The sequence below is a fragment of the Danio rerio genome, chromosome 6 (assembly GCF_049306965.1).
Source record: "Danio rerio strain Tuebingen ecotype United States chromosome 6, GRCz12tu, whole genome shotgun sequence".
In the NCBI taxonomy this organism is placed as follows: Eukaryota; Metazoa; Chordata; class Actinopteri; order Cypriniformes; family Danionidae; genus Danio; species Danio rerio.
The window spans coordinates 57,770,842-57,787,500 of record NC_133181.1 but is presented as its reverse complement, the minus strand read 5'-3'; the positions used below and the strand labels follow the sequence as shown (position 1 = coordinate 57,787,500).

General features: G+C 35.5%; 1 protein-coding gene across 3 annotated transcripts in view; it reads right to left on the bottom strand.

The window, feature by feature from the left end:
* Positions 1-16,659, bottom strand: part of mybphb (myosin binding protein Hb) — a 52,570-nt gene that overhangs the window by 3,749 nt on the left and 32,162 nt on the right. For 2 of the 3 annotated variants that reach the window (NM_001100137.1, XM_073952577.1), the window contains 3 exons: positions 8,847-9,033; positions 2,648-2,702; positions 214-254 (listed from right to left, as the gene is read on the bottom strand). In NM_001100137.1, the coding sequence (NP_001093607.1) occupies positions 2,671-2,702; positions 8,847-9,033 (219 nt within the window). In that variant the 3' untranslated portion in view covers positions 214-254; positions 2,648-2,670. Of the gene's footprint in view, positions 1-213; positions 255-2,647; positions 2,703-8,846; positions 9,034-13,852; positions 14,182-16,659 lie in introns of those variants that run through there. The other variant, XM_073952578.1, reaches the window with a different exon arrangement.

The following is a 16,659-nucleotide window of genomic DNA, read 5'->3' as shown; positions in this document are numbered from 1 at the left end:
TTTTGCATCTGAACTCTTCAATTGTTAAATGAATTTGTCCGTAAACAAAAAGCAAAACGATTAGAATAACCCATTCTTCCAGCAAGTACTATAGTCAAGCAGCTGCGTTAACACAGAGCTCGACTGATAAGCACACACTGCTGCATGCACACCAGCTATGTTATTCCAGCCTATCAGAACTGACGTCAGCACAGGAACACAAGATTTTCTCACCTTTTGCGAGGATCCCACATGTTTCTGCTCCTTATTTGGGACTAAAGAGCATGCAGAGAGGAAGAACAAGGAACAGGTGTGAGGAGGCCTGAAATAGTGCAAACACTTGCAGCAACACAAACTCAGCTTTACAGTGTGTTTTCAGGACGGACGTCTGAGGGCTCAGCATGCAGAGTCAGGAGGAGGTAATTTAGGCTACACGTATAGAGTCGTTAGGAGTTTAATTTATGAGGAATCGCCGGTCAGACGCGTCCCGCAGAGGAGTGATCTCCCAGTTTAGTGTCCGCCATGTAAGGTCAGGCCTCCAGCGGGAAGACAGATGTCTTGTCAAGGACCCAAATAGATGGACAGGCCGATATATTTTGGCTCTCCAAATGCAAAACCTTTCAAATGGTGCACATTCTCAACTCAAAATTCAATGTCTAGCCAGCGTCTAAGGCAGGGATGTCAAAGGTACGGCCCGCAAGTTATTTAATGCAGCCCACGAGAGGATTCTGTGAGCTGCAATTTTTCAATAAATATACTGCTGTTCCAATTGTGTCCACTGGATTGCGCAATAGCAAACTGTTAATTTCATCCGACTCAGAAGCCTGTATCAGTGTCAGTTTGACAGCCATCTCAGAGAGAAAGACCTCACTTCCCACACACAGACTTTACTTTATTTCTCATTTGCTGTGTATTATATTAATTTAATGATGTTAACATATTACATCCTTTATGCATATCTAAAATGCTTTGACAATACTGTAAATGTCATTCCAAAAGCAACTTGAGAGAGAGAGAGAGAGAGAGAAAGAGAGAGAGAGAGAATTAAGATATTGAAGATAGATAGAGATATTGAATAATATGATGTATTGTTGATATTTTATTTAATTATTATATATAAATAGCATCTTTTTTTTTTGCTACTACTATTTACTGTGTGTACCGTTTTTTTTTTTTTATTATATATGTATGTTGCTTTTTATGTAAACTTTATAACTGCTTTGGTAATACATTTGTAACAATTGTCATGCCAATAAAGCAATTATTGAATTGAATTGAGAGAGAGAGAGAGAGAGAGAGAGAGAGAGAGAGAGAGAGAGCATCCTTTATCTCTCAGTGGGTGCACATGGCTCCTAAATGGCATAAAAGTAAGAGAAATAGTGTATTTCAATTACTTCAACAGCCTTTTTAAAATAACTTTAACCCACTGAAAAGAACAGGTGTATAAAATTGTTATAATGAATAAAAGTCAAGTTAAAAATCACATTATTTTTTGTTTGTCGCATGTAGTTGACCATTTATTTGCTGTGGGAAAAAGGGGTCTTTCAATCCGGCTACCCCTGCAAGTGCACTTCAAACCTGTGGGAAGCCCTGCACACTGAGGAAATGTAACTATTTTATGTTTTGTCAGTTTAGTAGCTATTTCATACGAGCTCAGTCATATGAAAATGTATCATTTGAAAAAGGAGCCCTTTAGACGTTGATATTTGGTTGATTTTAGGTTGGATGTTGGACATTGACATCGGCCAGACGGGTTCTGACATTAACCTGATTTTCATTTCCAAGCAAAATGTAATGTCCCCACCTATAGAGTTAGATTTGTTCCTTTATTATTCAATCAAAAATACCTAGTTTAAAAAAAATATTAAGTATGTAGTATTAAAAAATAAAAGATTTCAAATAAAAACACGTTTAATTAAAAAAAACTTATGTCAATGATAATAAACTATTTTGGATTGCAAAAAATAAACAATTGTCCTATTATGCAGCTACCACAATTTCATTGCACACATTAATTTTGCTGTCTTTTCTGCTGTCATTAATTGCACGTCAATCTGACGTCAAGTTGACATCTTGTGCCTGCTGTTTTTTTTTTTTTTTTTTTTTTACTTTTTAAGGTTAGAAAGTTGGAAGAAAGATCAAGGTCCCTTAATTTAAAAGCATAAATAAATGGGGCAAAAATCAAAAAATCAAAACATGAATAAAAAATAGTCAAGTTATAACCTTAAATTTTATGATTTTGATCGCAATGCAATAATGTGCACCTTTTGTAAAGCTACTTTGAAACAATAATTATTGTGAAAAGCGCTATACAATAAACATGGATTAAATTGAATTAAATAATTCATTTAAAGTAACAGCAAATTGTATAAATTTTATGATGTTTTTATGCTCACCAAGGCTGTGAAAACAACGATGTTGATCTCGAATAATAATAATATATTATGTTAATATATTATGAAGTGCATCACATTACTGATGCAGCATTCCTTGCTTAACAAAAACTGCATTTCTTTTTAAAACTGAATCCTTGAAATCGTTTTTGATCACTTTAAAGTGTCCTTGATGAATAAAAGCATTCGTTTCTGTCAACGTGTGGAATGGTGTTGGAGTGCTGCAATACTGTGGTGCTTTACACCTCAGAACACATCTATAAATAGAGACTGACCTGCATGAATGTGGGTGTCCAACTTATTTCTTATCAGCATCAGCAATCACAGGCTCTGTTGACAAAGAAAACCAGAACACGCTTCAATACACAAGCTTTCGAAACCATTTTTAGCAGCCAAACAAACAGGAATGTGAGAGTTCTATAAAAATGCCATAGTAATTTATAGTACAGTAAGTACTACTGTATATTGTGTTTGAATCATTCTAAAGTAATGTACTTAAATGAATCGGTTGGAGTGATTCAATAGTTGCGACAGTAACTCAACAACAACTACAGTAATATAAACAAATCATCCAGTACTGAAGCAAAGAGCATAGAATCTCCAAGAGGCGACACTCTGTTGCTATTTGAGAAGCAGCCACTAGATGCCGCTAGTGTCACGTGGCGGCCATTTTGGAATAAAAAATTCCAATTGAACAACAGCACGGATAAAATATTGAGTTAAATATGAGCTAAAATGAGTACACATCTTCAGAAAAGTCAAATTTTAAACCAATTTCCCAATGAAAACAGACAATTTCCAAAATGTTGACAAGACTAAGTTTAATACATCTGATATTTAAAATATCTGTTTCACATATAACATAAAAGTAAGATTAACAAAATTATTTAATAACTTTTCTTTGTTTTTTCTCAAATTAGGGTGAAGCAAAAATGAGTATACACAACAAAAACGACATTATCTGGTAGTTTGTGGTAGAGGTCTGCGGTACATCTGCGGGAGCCATGGGACCCGACCAGTATTCTTGCGGCGTGGGAATAAATTTCCCAAAAAAGCATGGAAGCGGTCGGTAACTGGTGTAGTTTCAACGGTAGCGGGCGGTCTAACAATATCGCTCCCGACTCCCGAGCGAGCGTGCGTATGTATGTATATATGTATGTGTGTGAATGAGAGAGTGTGATGCTGTGTTTAGCTTGTTTGTTGCTGTCTATGTGTGTGTGTGTGTGTGTGTATGTGAATGAGAGAGGGAGCTTGGTGCTGTCTATGTGAGTGTGTGTGTGAATGAGAGAGCATGATGCTGTCTGTGTGTCACTTGCTTGGTGCTGTGTGTGTATGTGTGTGTGTGTTTATACAGACAACTTGTTATAGGCTGTCTGGACTCTGTAGCTATAGCTGGTTAGTTTTTGGTTCTGTTTGCCTCCCCCTCTCGGATCGGGCAGCGGGACAACAAATGCTGAATATAAGCGGCATGGGTTCGGACTAAAACCTGGCAGGAGCGGGATTCAAAATGTAATCCCGCGCAGATCTCTAGTTTGTGGCCTCCATGATTTTAATGGCAGAATTTAAAATCATGAATAAAAAATATTTATAATAAATAAATTAATTTGGAAAAAGTGGCTTTTTAAATAAAAACTTTATTTTATTTTTTTAATAGACAACACTGGAAAAAATACTTTGCACTATTATAATATAATACTCCAACTAAAATAACTGTTAATCAGTTATCAACATCTCATTCTGAAAGTCATGTTTATTTGATTTAACATGTCAGTATTAATATGTATTATGCCAGTGCATAAGCTATTAAATTAAAGTCATTTAAAGTAATTTCACCTAAAAGTGACAGTTTCAAAAAAACAAATATGGTTAATATATGGTTAACATTAGGTCTGTAAAATTAACTATTAAAAGTGCTGATAATCCACCAGTCTATGATTGTAAGTGTTGAATTGTCGACTTTCAGGTTGTATTTTAGCTTTGATTCATTGATTTATTAATTTTCTTGTCGGCTTAGTCCCTTTATTAATCCGGGGTCGCCACAGCGGAATGAACCGCCAACTTATCCAGCACGTTTTTACGCAGCGGATGCCCTTCCATCTCTGGGAAACATCCACACACACACACACACACACACACACACACACACACACACACACACACACACACACACACACACACACACACACACGCACACACACACACACACACACACACACACACACACACACACACACACACACACACTCATACACTACGGACAATTTAGCCAACCCAATTCACCTGTACCGCATGTCTTTGGACTACCACATGTCCGGAGGAAACCCACGCAGGGAGAACATGCAAACTCCACACAGAAACACCAACTGAGCCGAAGATGGGCGGTTCATATTCCCATCTTATTACCAGCAACCCAGCGACCTTCTTGCTGTGAGGCAACAGCACTACCTACTGCGCCACTGTGTCGCCTTCAGCTTTGATGCGTTTTGTAAATGAATGAATAAAAAACAAAGCAGCTGCTTGCCATCGCGACAGCAATAAGATCCAATGGACGACAGATCGCTTTCCTTACATAATAGCGGAATCGCTGGCCGCTGCTGTTGCAATGGAATGTTCTATTGAGAGTCGCCTCTTAGTAAATCTAAGCTCTTTGACTGTAGTTTTCGGGAACTATGGATAATTAATACTACAATGCACCACAGTTTACTGTAGTAAAACTAAATTATAATAAATTATAACAAGTTATTTATTACAGTTTATTAGTTCACTATAAAGAGTTGTTAAAACTACAACATATACTGTAAATACTACTAATATATTAGTATTTACAGCTGCTTGGCTGGTTTTAGCTGGTCAACTAACCTGGTTGTAAAGGGTTTTTGGCCATTTCCAGGCTGGTTTCCAGCCCAATCCAGCCTGGTCTTAGCTGGTCAGGCTGTAAAAAACTTGACATAGGACATAGCTGGTTTTGGCTGGGCCCCCAGTCTGGCTAGGTTGGTCAAGCTGGTTTCAGCTGGTCATCTCCCAGCCTGACCAGCAAAGACCAGGCTGGAAATGGCCAAAACCCCTCTAAAATAAGGCTGGTTGACCAGCTAAAACCAGCCAACTATCCTAGGCTGGTTTAAGCTGGATTTTTCAGCAAGTGTATATAAAAACATTAGCATTTAATAGACCATTTTTTGGAATGTAAACAAAAACAATATTCCCATCTTATTTCCAGTTTTACATTTTTGATTTCTAGAGCTTCCGAGAACACAAAAAGAGCCACATATTAATAAATAATGTTATGATAGCTGTTTTAACATAAAGATAGGGTTAAATCGCCTCTTGTTACAGTTATGAAACAGTTTGATAACAAGCAGGAAATGTTCATGGGCCAATGACATGACCACGTTGGTCAATAACTATACTATTTTCTATTTTCATGTTTGCAAGGAGTCATCGCTCATCTTCTCAACTTTCAAAAGGTCGTAGAACATTTTACAATAGCAATAAATAGATCCGACGGTAAGAGCACGTGAGGAGTGATAACTCGACGAGCATAAGAGCAGACACAGATCGGGTCAGGCATTTGTATAAACGCAGCTTAGCTTGGATTACGCTCATATTAGACGTCCATAAACTGATGCTTCATTTGATGACTTGGCGTAGAAAGGATCCCAATCATACAAGCCTGTTTATAACACACCGGAGATCATCTGACAGGATCAACATTTAACATATTTATCTTGCTAAATATAAACCGTATGACATTTACGTCAACAATGTTTTATGATTCGACACTCATTCCAGCATAACGATTTCATTATTTTCAGAAATGCAAAAGTCAAAGCTTAAAAGTCACCTGGACTGATTGTTAAAGGAATCCCAGCAGGCACACAAAGTCAAAAGATGTGAAATATTCAGTTAGATTCATTTGATGTCAGGTGACCAAAATTCAATTACTAACCAGTGTTTAAGGACAATTTTATTTTGATGTCTAATAACGACATCAAATGACGTTGATATTTGTTTGATTTTAGGTTGTGTTGTGACCAAAATCCATTGTTAAGCCAACATCTTAAACCAACCTCATATTGACGTCCAATACTGACATTTATTCATCAGGTATGGCAACCAAAATCCAATGTCTGATAGACATCATAGTGGTAACGTCCACACAACGTCAAGCTGTAACATCATTAGACGTTGATATTTGGTTGATTTTAGGGTGCAATGCAAAGTGACCAAAAACTAGTCTAAAAACACTGATGTCGGTCTGACGTTGGGTTCTGACCAAGCGGAAACCTCCCGCTCTCCCTCGTGAAGCCAATACGGAAGTAAATCTGTAACTGCCTGGCTCCAGGAAATGCAGATGTTCTCTGACTGCAATGCTAAATTGGCTAATTTTACAGCTGATAAAAACATCTTTACAGCAAAAGATGGCATTGGTGTATATAGTTAATATCACCCTTCATGACAACTGTGAGGAGGGTGAATTTTTTTATAACTCATCCATTTCGTTTTTATTAAGTTATATTAAGTCTGGCTACTTGAGTGGCAGCTTGGTCTCGCCGCTGGCTGTCTCATCACCTCAGCTGATTCCGGCTGATTAGCTGCCGAACTCGGCATATTCAACATATTTTTGATTTGTTTTTTGTGGCTTTACACAGTCAGTTGACTTTTGGAATTAATTCCTCCAATTATCAGATGATATGGCATGCTGTGTGCACTTAATTGTGCTCACAAACCATTCAAGTTGCCTTCAGTTTTCCAAGTGAGTGAAATTATATACTTATATACCATCTCTATAAATGTATTTGTTTTATTTAAGATCATTTATCATTTACATTTTTCTTTAGAGCTGTAATTCACTCCAGAATCTGACAGATTGATCAGCTGTAGGCTCTAGAACAGTCATCTGAAGCTTTGTCATACAGTCTTATGCCTGGATTTCATCAACAGCCTTGCATTTACTAACACAGACTATATTTGAATTGTTTGCGTTTTCCTACATGTTTGAGTTTCTTTCTTCTGTTGAACACAAAAGAAGATATTTTGAACCATTGACATCCATAGTAGGGGGAAAATTGCAATGGAAGTCAATAGCCACCAGTTTAAAATACACCCCAAGACATGCTGGGTAATTTAAACCCAAATTGGGTAAAATATGGACTAACTCATGGATTGGGTTAAATTTGGTTTAATTTATTTATTCATTCATTTTCTTTTCGGCTTAGTCGCTTTATTAAACAGAGGTCGGCACAACAGAATGAACAACTCATCAGGCAAATGTTTTACGTAGCGGATGCCCTTCCAGCCGCAACCCAACACTTCGAAACACCCACACACTTTTGCAAAGACTCACACACACACTACGGTCAATTTAGTTCATTTATTTCACCTATACCACATGTCTTTGGACTGTGGTGGAAACTGGAGCACCCAGAGGAAACCTAAGCTTAGACAGGGAGAACAAGCAAACTCCACATCGAAATGCCTACTGACCCAGCTTGGACTTGATCCTACAACTTTCTTGCTATGAGGCGATTGTGCTACCCACTGTTAGTCTATATTACACCCAGAATTTAGTTAAAATATAATATAATAATTAAGGCAGTTTGTTTAGAGTATACCTTCCTTTGTGTTCAACAGAACACAGAAACTCAAACCTGTTTGTATCAACCCTATCCGACCTCAGCCTTACCCAAATCAAATAATGCAGTTAATTAATATTACCCTGTAGTTTAATTAATATTAACCCTGTAACAAGGACATCTTAAAATTAAGTGCAACCAAATAATGTTATTACTGACCATTGGTGAGTAGAGCTGTCAATCAAGATCAAAACTATCACATACAGTTCAGTTGAGAGTAAAAATGGTCGCTGGTTCGAGCCTCAACTGGGTCAGTTGGCATCTCTGTGTGGAGTTTGCATGTTCTCTCGTGATTGCATGGGTTTCCTCTGGGTGCTCTGGTTTTGCCCACAAGTCCAAAGATATGTGCTATAGGTGAATTGGGTAGGCTAAATTTTCCGTATTGTGTGTGTGTGAATGTGAGAGTGTATGGGTGTTTCCTAGTGATGGGTTGCAGCTGGAAGGGCATTCGCTGTGTAAAACATATGCTGGATAAGTTGGCGGTTTATTCTGCTGTGGCAACCCGTGATTAATAAAGGTTACTAAGCTGAAAAAAAAAATGAATGAATGAATGAATGAATGAAAGCCTTACTTGATTTATCTTGGCTGGAACAAACTGTTTTTACATTTTAAGGTCAATACTAATACTATTAGCCACCTTAAGCATTTCTTTTCAATTATCAAAAGAACAAACTATAATGTTTAGAAATGTGTTGAAAAATTTTTCTTTCCATCAAACAGAAATTGGGGAAAGATTATATAAAACATAATTGAACGGGAGGGCTAATGATTCTGTACTCATGATGAGCAGAAATACTTCAAAAAGGCCAAAAGCAGAAGTCATTAATGTACATGTACTTACGTTTGACCTCCAGTTTACAGGTGACCACAGCCTCTCCGTGCTCATTCTTGGCCCTGCAGCTGTAGACGCCGCCGTCAAAGTTGCCAGGTTTGCGGATCTCTAGAGAGCAGATGCCCTGGTTGTTGATCTGCCTGAACTTGGGGTCGTCACCAATAATCATCTGATTCTTCAACCACTCGATCTTGGGCTGCAAACAAAACAGAACAATTATGTTACGTGCCACACATGGAGGAAGATGTTATGAACGAGCCATTTCTCACAATGATCAACAGTGTGATTCAAAAATGCATTTTTATCCACAGCGCCACGTGGGAAGTGAACTGAAAATGTGTTTGTGTTTTAAGTGGCTAAATTTCCTACATGTACTACCTGTCAAACATTTGAAATGGTGTCGTTTTTTTGGAAAGTCTCTCTTTAAAGTTGCATTTATTAGTATTTGTATTTTAAAATGCTGTTAAAGAGGCCCTATTATGCTTTTAAAAAAGGTCAATTTTTTGTTTTGTGGGTCTCCAACAACAGGCTGATATGCTCGCAAGTTCAAAAAACACTTTCATTAGCTGCATCTCAAATGTCACACTATGCACTCATGCACTATCTACTTATGAACTTACAAACTCAACAGCATATTATATGACTGTGGTGTTGCAGCCGAGGGAGGAGATTAAGGCACGCAGAAAGGCACGTAGAAACAGTGGGTGGGGAGGACTAGCCATAAAAGTGCAGAACAGCAAAACCGTGCAAAAATGTATAAAACATATAATGTATAAAAGGTATAATAAAAAAATCTGATGAATGTTTTGAGCTGCAACTTTACAGACACATTCTGGAGACGCAAATGATTCATAATAAATCTGAAAAAAAGGGTAACCTAGGTGCATTTTAAGTAACATAATGTGATGGTTGTTGTGTGATTCTAATCCAAGCTTTGACCATCTTATCCGGTTTGTTTTAGATTAGATTGGCGTTTTGTTAGATTAGTTTTAGTGTTTTGAGTTTTGTAGCTTAATTAATTTAATTCGGGTGTCGTGTACACTGAAGATCTCGGTTTTTATTTTGTTTTTCTTTTTGACGCCTAGTTTAGACTTTAGATTTAAGGATTGTTTTGTTTTGTTAATTTCTTTGATTTGGCTTACACTCATTGTTTTTGTTCAAAGATAATTGTAAATGTTTGTTTCTTTTTCCATTTATTACTGTTACATAATAATTGCTTCAACTATTGAGTAAAAAGCTTAAATAGAGAATTGATTCCTGCCTCAACATTACACCTATCTGCTATCTGAACATGCAGCTCAACTCCTTGTTCAAGCTCTTGTTCTCTCCAGACTGGACTATTGCAACTCTCTACTAGCCGGGCTCTTAGCTAGCTCTATCAAACCTCTTCAGATGCTCCAGAACGCAGCAGCACGAGTGGTCTTTAATGAACCTAAAAGAGCACATGTCACTCCGCTGCTCATCCGTTTGCACTGGCTGCCAGTTGCTGCCCGCATCAAATTCAAAGCTCTGATGTTTGCTTACAAAGCGATTTCTGGCTGCGCCTCTTCTTATCTGCTCTCACTTCTGCAGATTTATGTGCCCTCCAGAAACTTGCGTTCTGTGAATGAACGTCGCCTCGTGGTTCCATCCCAAAGAGGGAAGAAATCACTTTCCTGAACTTTCACGCTCAATCTGCCCAGTTGGTGGAATTAACTCCCTAACTGCATTAGAACGGCAGAGTCACTCGCTGTCTTCCACTATTTAGTCTCCACTTTCCTTACTAATATGCAATTCCCTCTCTGACTCCTCCACTAACAAAAAAAAAAAAAAACACTAATGTTTTGCTTCTTACACTTTCTTTACACACCTGAAACTTGCCTACAGCACTTATTCATTGTTGCTCTTATAGTTGTGTAAATTGCTTCCTTGTCCTCATTTGTAAGTCGCTTTGGATAAAAGCCTCTGCTAAATGACTAAATGTAAATGTAAATACATCTGTCTCACCTAAACATTACAGCATCCCACTAAAACACGTTACAACTGTAAAACCCAAAAAAGTTAAGGTAACTCAAATCATTTGAGGAAACCGATTGCAACAAACCATTTAAGTTCAAAAACTAATGGGTCACACTTTACAATAATGTTCATTAGTTAATGTTAATTAATGCATTTACTAACATGAACAAACAATGAACAATACATTTACTAGTGTATTTGTTCAGGTTAGTTAACGTTAGTTAATGAAAATATAGTTGTTCATTGTTAGTTCATGTTAACTCACGGTGCATTAACTAATGTTAACAAGCATGGACTTGGAAGTTAATAATGCATTAGTAAATGTTCAATAATGATTAATAAATGCTGAACATGTGTTGTTCATGATTAGTTCATGTTAGTAAATGCATTAACTAATGAACCTTATTGTAAAGAGTTACCAACTAATCCTAATGAGTACTGTGAGCTTAATCTATTTGAGTAAATGAAGCAATTTGAGGACAGTAAAACCCAGTAAATGAAGTGAACTCAAACCAACTGAGTACTGTAAAACCCAATAAGTTAAGGCAACTTAAACCGTTTGAGGAAACGACTGCTATCACTGAAAAAAAGTGTTGCATGCAGAACTGATGCAAACAATTTATTTGTGTGGAATTTAAACAAACAAATTAAGTTTAATCATGTTCAGCTTAATTTGTTTGTTTAAATTCAACACAAATAAATTGTTTACAACCACTTAACGTAACAAAATTAAGTAAATGCAAGGAATCCGCTCTGAATAATTTTTTTAAGTAACCATTTGAGTTAATAAACTAATCTATATAAGTACTTTGAACCTATTTAGGTTGAAGTAATGAGGTATTTAATTAACTCATCACCTTTAACACTAAGTTCAAAACTCTTCAATTGAGTAGAATTAACTTTCAGTCAATTTTAAGTAAACTCAACTCATTTCATTAGATTAAGTATGTATGCAAAACAATTCCAAAATCCCATCAAGTAGTTTAATAGTAATGTAAAGTGCTGTACTTTCATGAACACAACATCGTATTGCCACTAGGTGTTCTATTCACTCACTATAGCCATTTTTATTTGCATTTGGCCCTTGGTGAGTGTTAAGTTTGGATGCTGATCTTTGCTATGCACACTTTCACTGTCATGGCCTCCGCATATCAGTGTTTGGAAGCTCATCCCTTCATAGTGATGCAGGAATCCCACTTATCCCGCTCACGCTGTTTCTCGTCTAGTTATCTTTCCCACTAGGAGTTGCACTATCTGTGCTGGTATGCTAGTGCTGGATTCCTACACTTCACTGCTCGCTCGCTCAAATCCAGACTGGTCAACAGCTCTTGATGGATTGATTCATGCACATAATATCAGCACCATATCTGCATTTATTTAATACTAGCATGAGGCTTGTTGGTTCATTATGATTAAATGGTTTTAACAGTTAGACCTGGAGGAGGTTATACAGAAATAAACATTAATAGTACACTGTAAAACCCAAAAAGTTAAGGCAACTCAAAGCATTTGAGGAAACCAATTTCAACAGACTTTTTGGGCTCTGACGGTCCATGTGCAGAGCGCAAAACGCAGGGCGCAAACGCTTTCAGGGCATGTGAGGACGCGTTTTTGCTAATTTAAGGACGGGAAATCTGCCTTGCGCCGTGGCGCGGGGTCTAAAAGGGTTGAGTTTATTTTCTTGAGTTATAGGTGTGTTTTGAGAATAAACCAATTAGAGTCAATTAGAGTAAATGCGCATTTCACTAGCAAACAGTAAACAGTTAACAGTTTTTTAACAGAAAACTGTTAAACAGAGCATCTACTGCGTGAGAATGAGAGGTAATGGAACTACTTTCACATTCGCTCTTGGATAGGGAAACCTTTACGCACAGACATCAATTAGTCTATAAATAAATACTTTTGTTTGTTGAGCGCAAATATTCGTTTCAAAACTATTTCTAAATTCAGTTCTAATTTCCAGCAAACGAATAAATGAACAATAATGACCAAGTGTGCTCAAAAACCTGAGTTATATCCTAAAACACATGCTGTGCCCCATATGGTCTAAAACCTGACAGGTGGGCAAATCTAAGCTTGTTTTTAATAAAACAAATATAAATATGGATACAATAAAAAAATACTGCTAATAATAATAACATTATACAAAAGCAAATTGTTATGAAAGAACTGAAAAAGCCTCCCGAGATGAAGAAGGCATAAAAGCAGTGATTTTTTATATTTATGTAGGCTAGAAAATAATATGTTTTGTAATATTTTAATCCTTTATATTTATATCCTATATCTATTCTTATTATATCCCTAATATTTAATTTTTTTCATATGTAAAGATATTTGCCTATTGCTCTCTTCTGCGTATTAAGCAGTGTGTAAGCGAGGTGCAACTCTGCGCCGGAGTTTAGACCGGGTTAGTTTTGGTCTAATGAAAAATCTATTATAGTTTCTCAAAATAGCAACGCGTCAGCGGTCCGCCTCAGAACGCCTTTCTTTTTAGACCAGAACGCCTATGGGCGCAAAAATGAGCGCTAATGCATTTGCTATTTAAACAGCGTAACACAACGCCTCAAAACGACTCTTGCGCCAAGCTGAAACTACCAAAAGACTATTGCGCCGCCCCACACTGCGCTGGGTGTATGATAGGGCCCTTTAAGTTCAAAAACTAACCCTAATGAGTACTGTGAACTTAATCTATTTGAGTAAACGAAGCAATTTGAGGACAGTAAAACCCAATAAATGAAGAGAACTCAAACCAACTGAGTACTGTAAAACAGTACTCAAAAAAAGGAAAACAGGAAACAGATTGCTACAAACCATTTGAGTTAAAAAACTAATCTATATGAGTACTGCGAACCTACTCCACTTACTTTGAAGTAATGAGATATTTAATTTACTCATTACCTTCAAAACTTCTTTCAAATGAGTAGAATTAACTTTCAGTCAATTATGAGTTGACTACACTTATTATATTTAATCAAGTTGACTGTTGGATTTTACAGTGTTTTTGTGTTTTTTTTCTTCATCCTCAATATCTAGTTTTTTTTCTTTCTAATTTTCTTTTATTTTTACCTGAAATCTTCAAAACTTCAAGTCTTTAGCTAATGCTCAAGTGCTTTTGCTGCTTGCACAGGTTGATATGATTGCTGCCTGAAGAGATATAGCTGCAGCCAGAAGTTCATGAGAATTATTTATAGTATGTATTAAATTACAAATTAAATAATATTTTATTAAAGTCTACCCCTATGCCAGCCCTAAAGCCTTACATCAATCTAAATACAGTAATTACAATGACAAATATTTATATTATTTATTTAATGACCCATTAATTGTATTTTATTAACATCTACCCCTACATCAGCCCTAAACCAAACCCTAACAGTAATGTAAAAACCGTAATTAAACAGAGTATTATTCATATTATTTATTAAAGTACTCTTTAAAATGTATTTTATTAACATCGATCCCTACCCCAACCCCAAACCCAACCATCACAGTAATCTAAAAATAGTAATTATACCAAGTATTATTCATGTTATTTATTGAATTACCCATTAAATTATATTTTATCAATGTCTACATCTACCCAAACCCTAAACTAAACCCTCACAGTAATGTAAAAACGGTAATTATACCAAGTATTGTTCATATTATTGATTAAATTACCCGTTAAATTGTATTTTATTACATCTACCCCTACCCAAACCCTAAACCCCATCATCACAGTAATGTAAATACAGTAATTACAACAGGTATTGTTTACATTATTTATTATTCTATTCATTAAATTGTATTTTATTAACGTCTATGTCTACCCAAACCCTCAACCCAACTCTTACAGTAATATAAAAAACGTAAATATACAGAGTATTATGCCTATTATTTATTAAATTACCCTATAAAATTATTTTATTAACATCGATCCCTACCCCAACCCAAACACAACCATCACAGTAATCTAAAAATAGAAATTATGTATTATTCATGTTATTTATTAAATTAACCTTTAAATTGTATTTTATCAATGTCTACATCTACCCAAACCCTAAACTAAACCCTCACAGTAATGTAAAAATGGTAATTATACCAAGTATTATTCATATTATTGATTGAATTACCCATTAAATTGTATTTTATTACATTTACCCCTACCCAACCCTAATCCCAACCATCACAGTAATGTAAATACAGTAATTACAACAGGTATTGTTTACATTATTTATCATTATATTTATTAAATTGTATTTTATTAACATCTATGTCTACCCAAACCCTCAACCCAACTCTTTCAGTAATATAAATAACGGTAAAAACCGTAATTATACAGAATATTATTCATATGATTTATTAAATTACCCTTTAAAATATATATATTTTTAACATCGATCCCTACCCCAACCCAAACACAACCATCACAGTAATCTAAAAATAGTAATTATGTATTATTCATGTTATTTATTAAATACCCATTAAATTGCATTTTATTAATGTCTACATCTACCCAAACCCTAAACTAAACCCTCACAGTAATGTAAAAACGGTAATTATACCAAGTATTATTCATATTATTTATTAAATTACCCATTAAATTGTATTTTATTAAGTCTACCCCTTCCCAACCATCACAGTAATGTAAATACAGTAGTTATAACAAGTATTATTCATATTATTTATTAATCTACTCATTAATTGTATTTTATTAACGTCTGTCTACCCCAGGCATGTCCAAACTACGGCCCGCGGGCCATCTGCGGCCCGCAATCAGTTTTGTGGCGGCCCGCGAGGCTTTTTATAAATATCAATAGAATCTGGCCCGCTATACAAAAATGAACGTAATTCAATAAATAACCACCGGGTATCGCTATTACATGCATTCAATTAAGCAGCAGTTCTTGTTATGATCGATCGATCTATCTATCTATCTATCTATCTATCTATCTATCTATCTATCTATCTATCTATCTATCGATCTATCGATCTATCGATCTATCTATCTATCTATCTATCTATCTATCTATCTATCTATCTATCTATCTATCTATCTACACACAGTTGAAGTCTGAATTATTAGCCCCTCTTTGATTTATTTCTTCTTTTTTAAATATTTCCCAAATGATGTTTAACAGAGCAAGGACATTTTTACAGTATGTCTGATAATATTTTTTCTTTTGGAGAAAGACTTTTGATTTATTTCGGCTAGAATAAAAAGCGGTTTAAATTTTTTTATGAACCATTTTAAGGTCAAAATTATTAGCCCCTTAAGTCTTCAGAACAAACCATTGTTATAAAATAACTTGCCTAATTACCTTAACTTGACTAGTTAACTTGATTACCCTAGTTAAGCCTTTAAATGTCACTTTAAGCTGTATAGAAGTGTCTTAAAAATATCTAGTCAAATATTATTTACTGTCATCATGGCAAAGATAAAATAAATCAGTTATTAGAAATGAGTTACTAAAACTATTATGTTTAGAAATGTGTGGAAAAAAATCTTCTCTCCGTTAAACAGAAATTGGGGAAAAAATAAACGGGGGCTAATAATTTAGGGGGGCTAACAATTCTGACTTCAACTGTATTTATATATAAATATATAAATATATAAATATATATATATATATATATATATATATATATATATATATATATATATATATATATATATATATATATATATATATATATATATATGCGTGTCTGTGTGATGTATGTAAAATTTGGCCCGCGAAAACGTTTGTTTTTCTGCATCTGGCCCTCGGCCCAAAAAGTTTGGACACCCCTGGTCTACCCAAACCCTCAACCCAACTCTTACAGTAATGTAAATACAGTAATT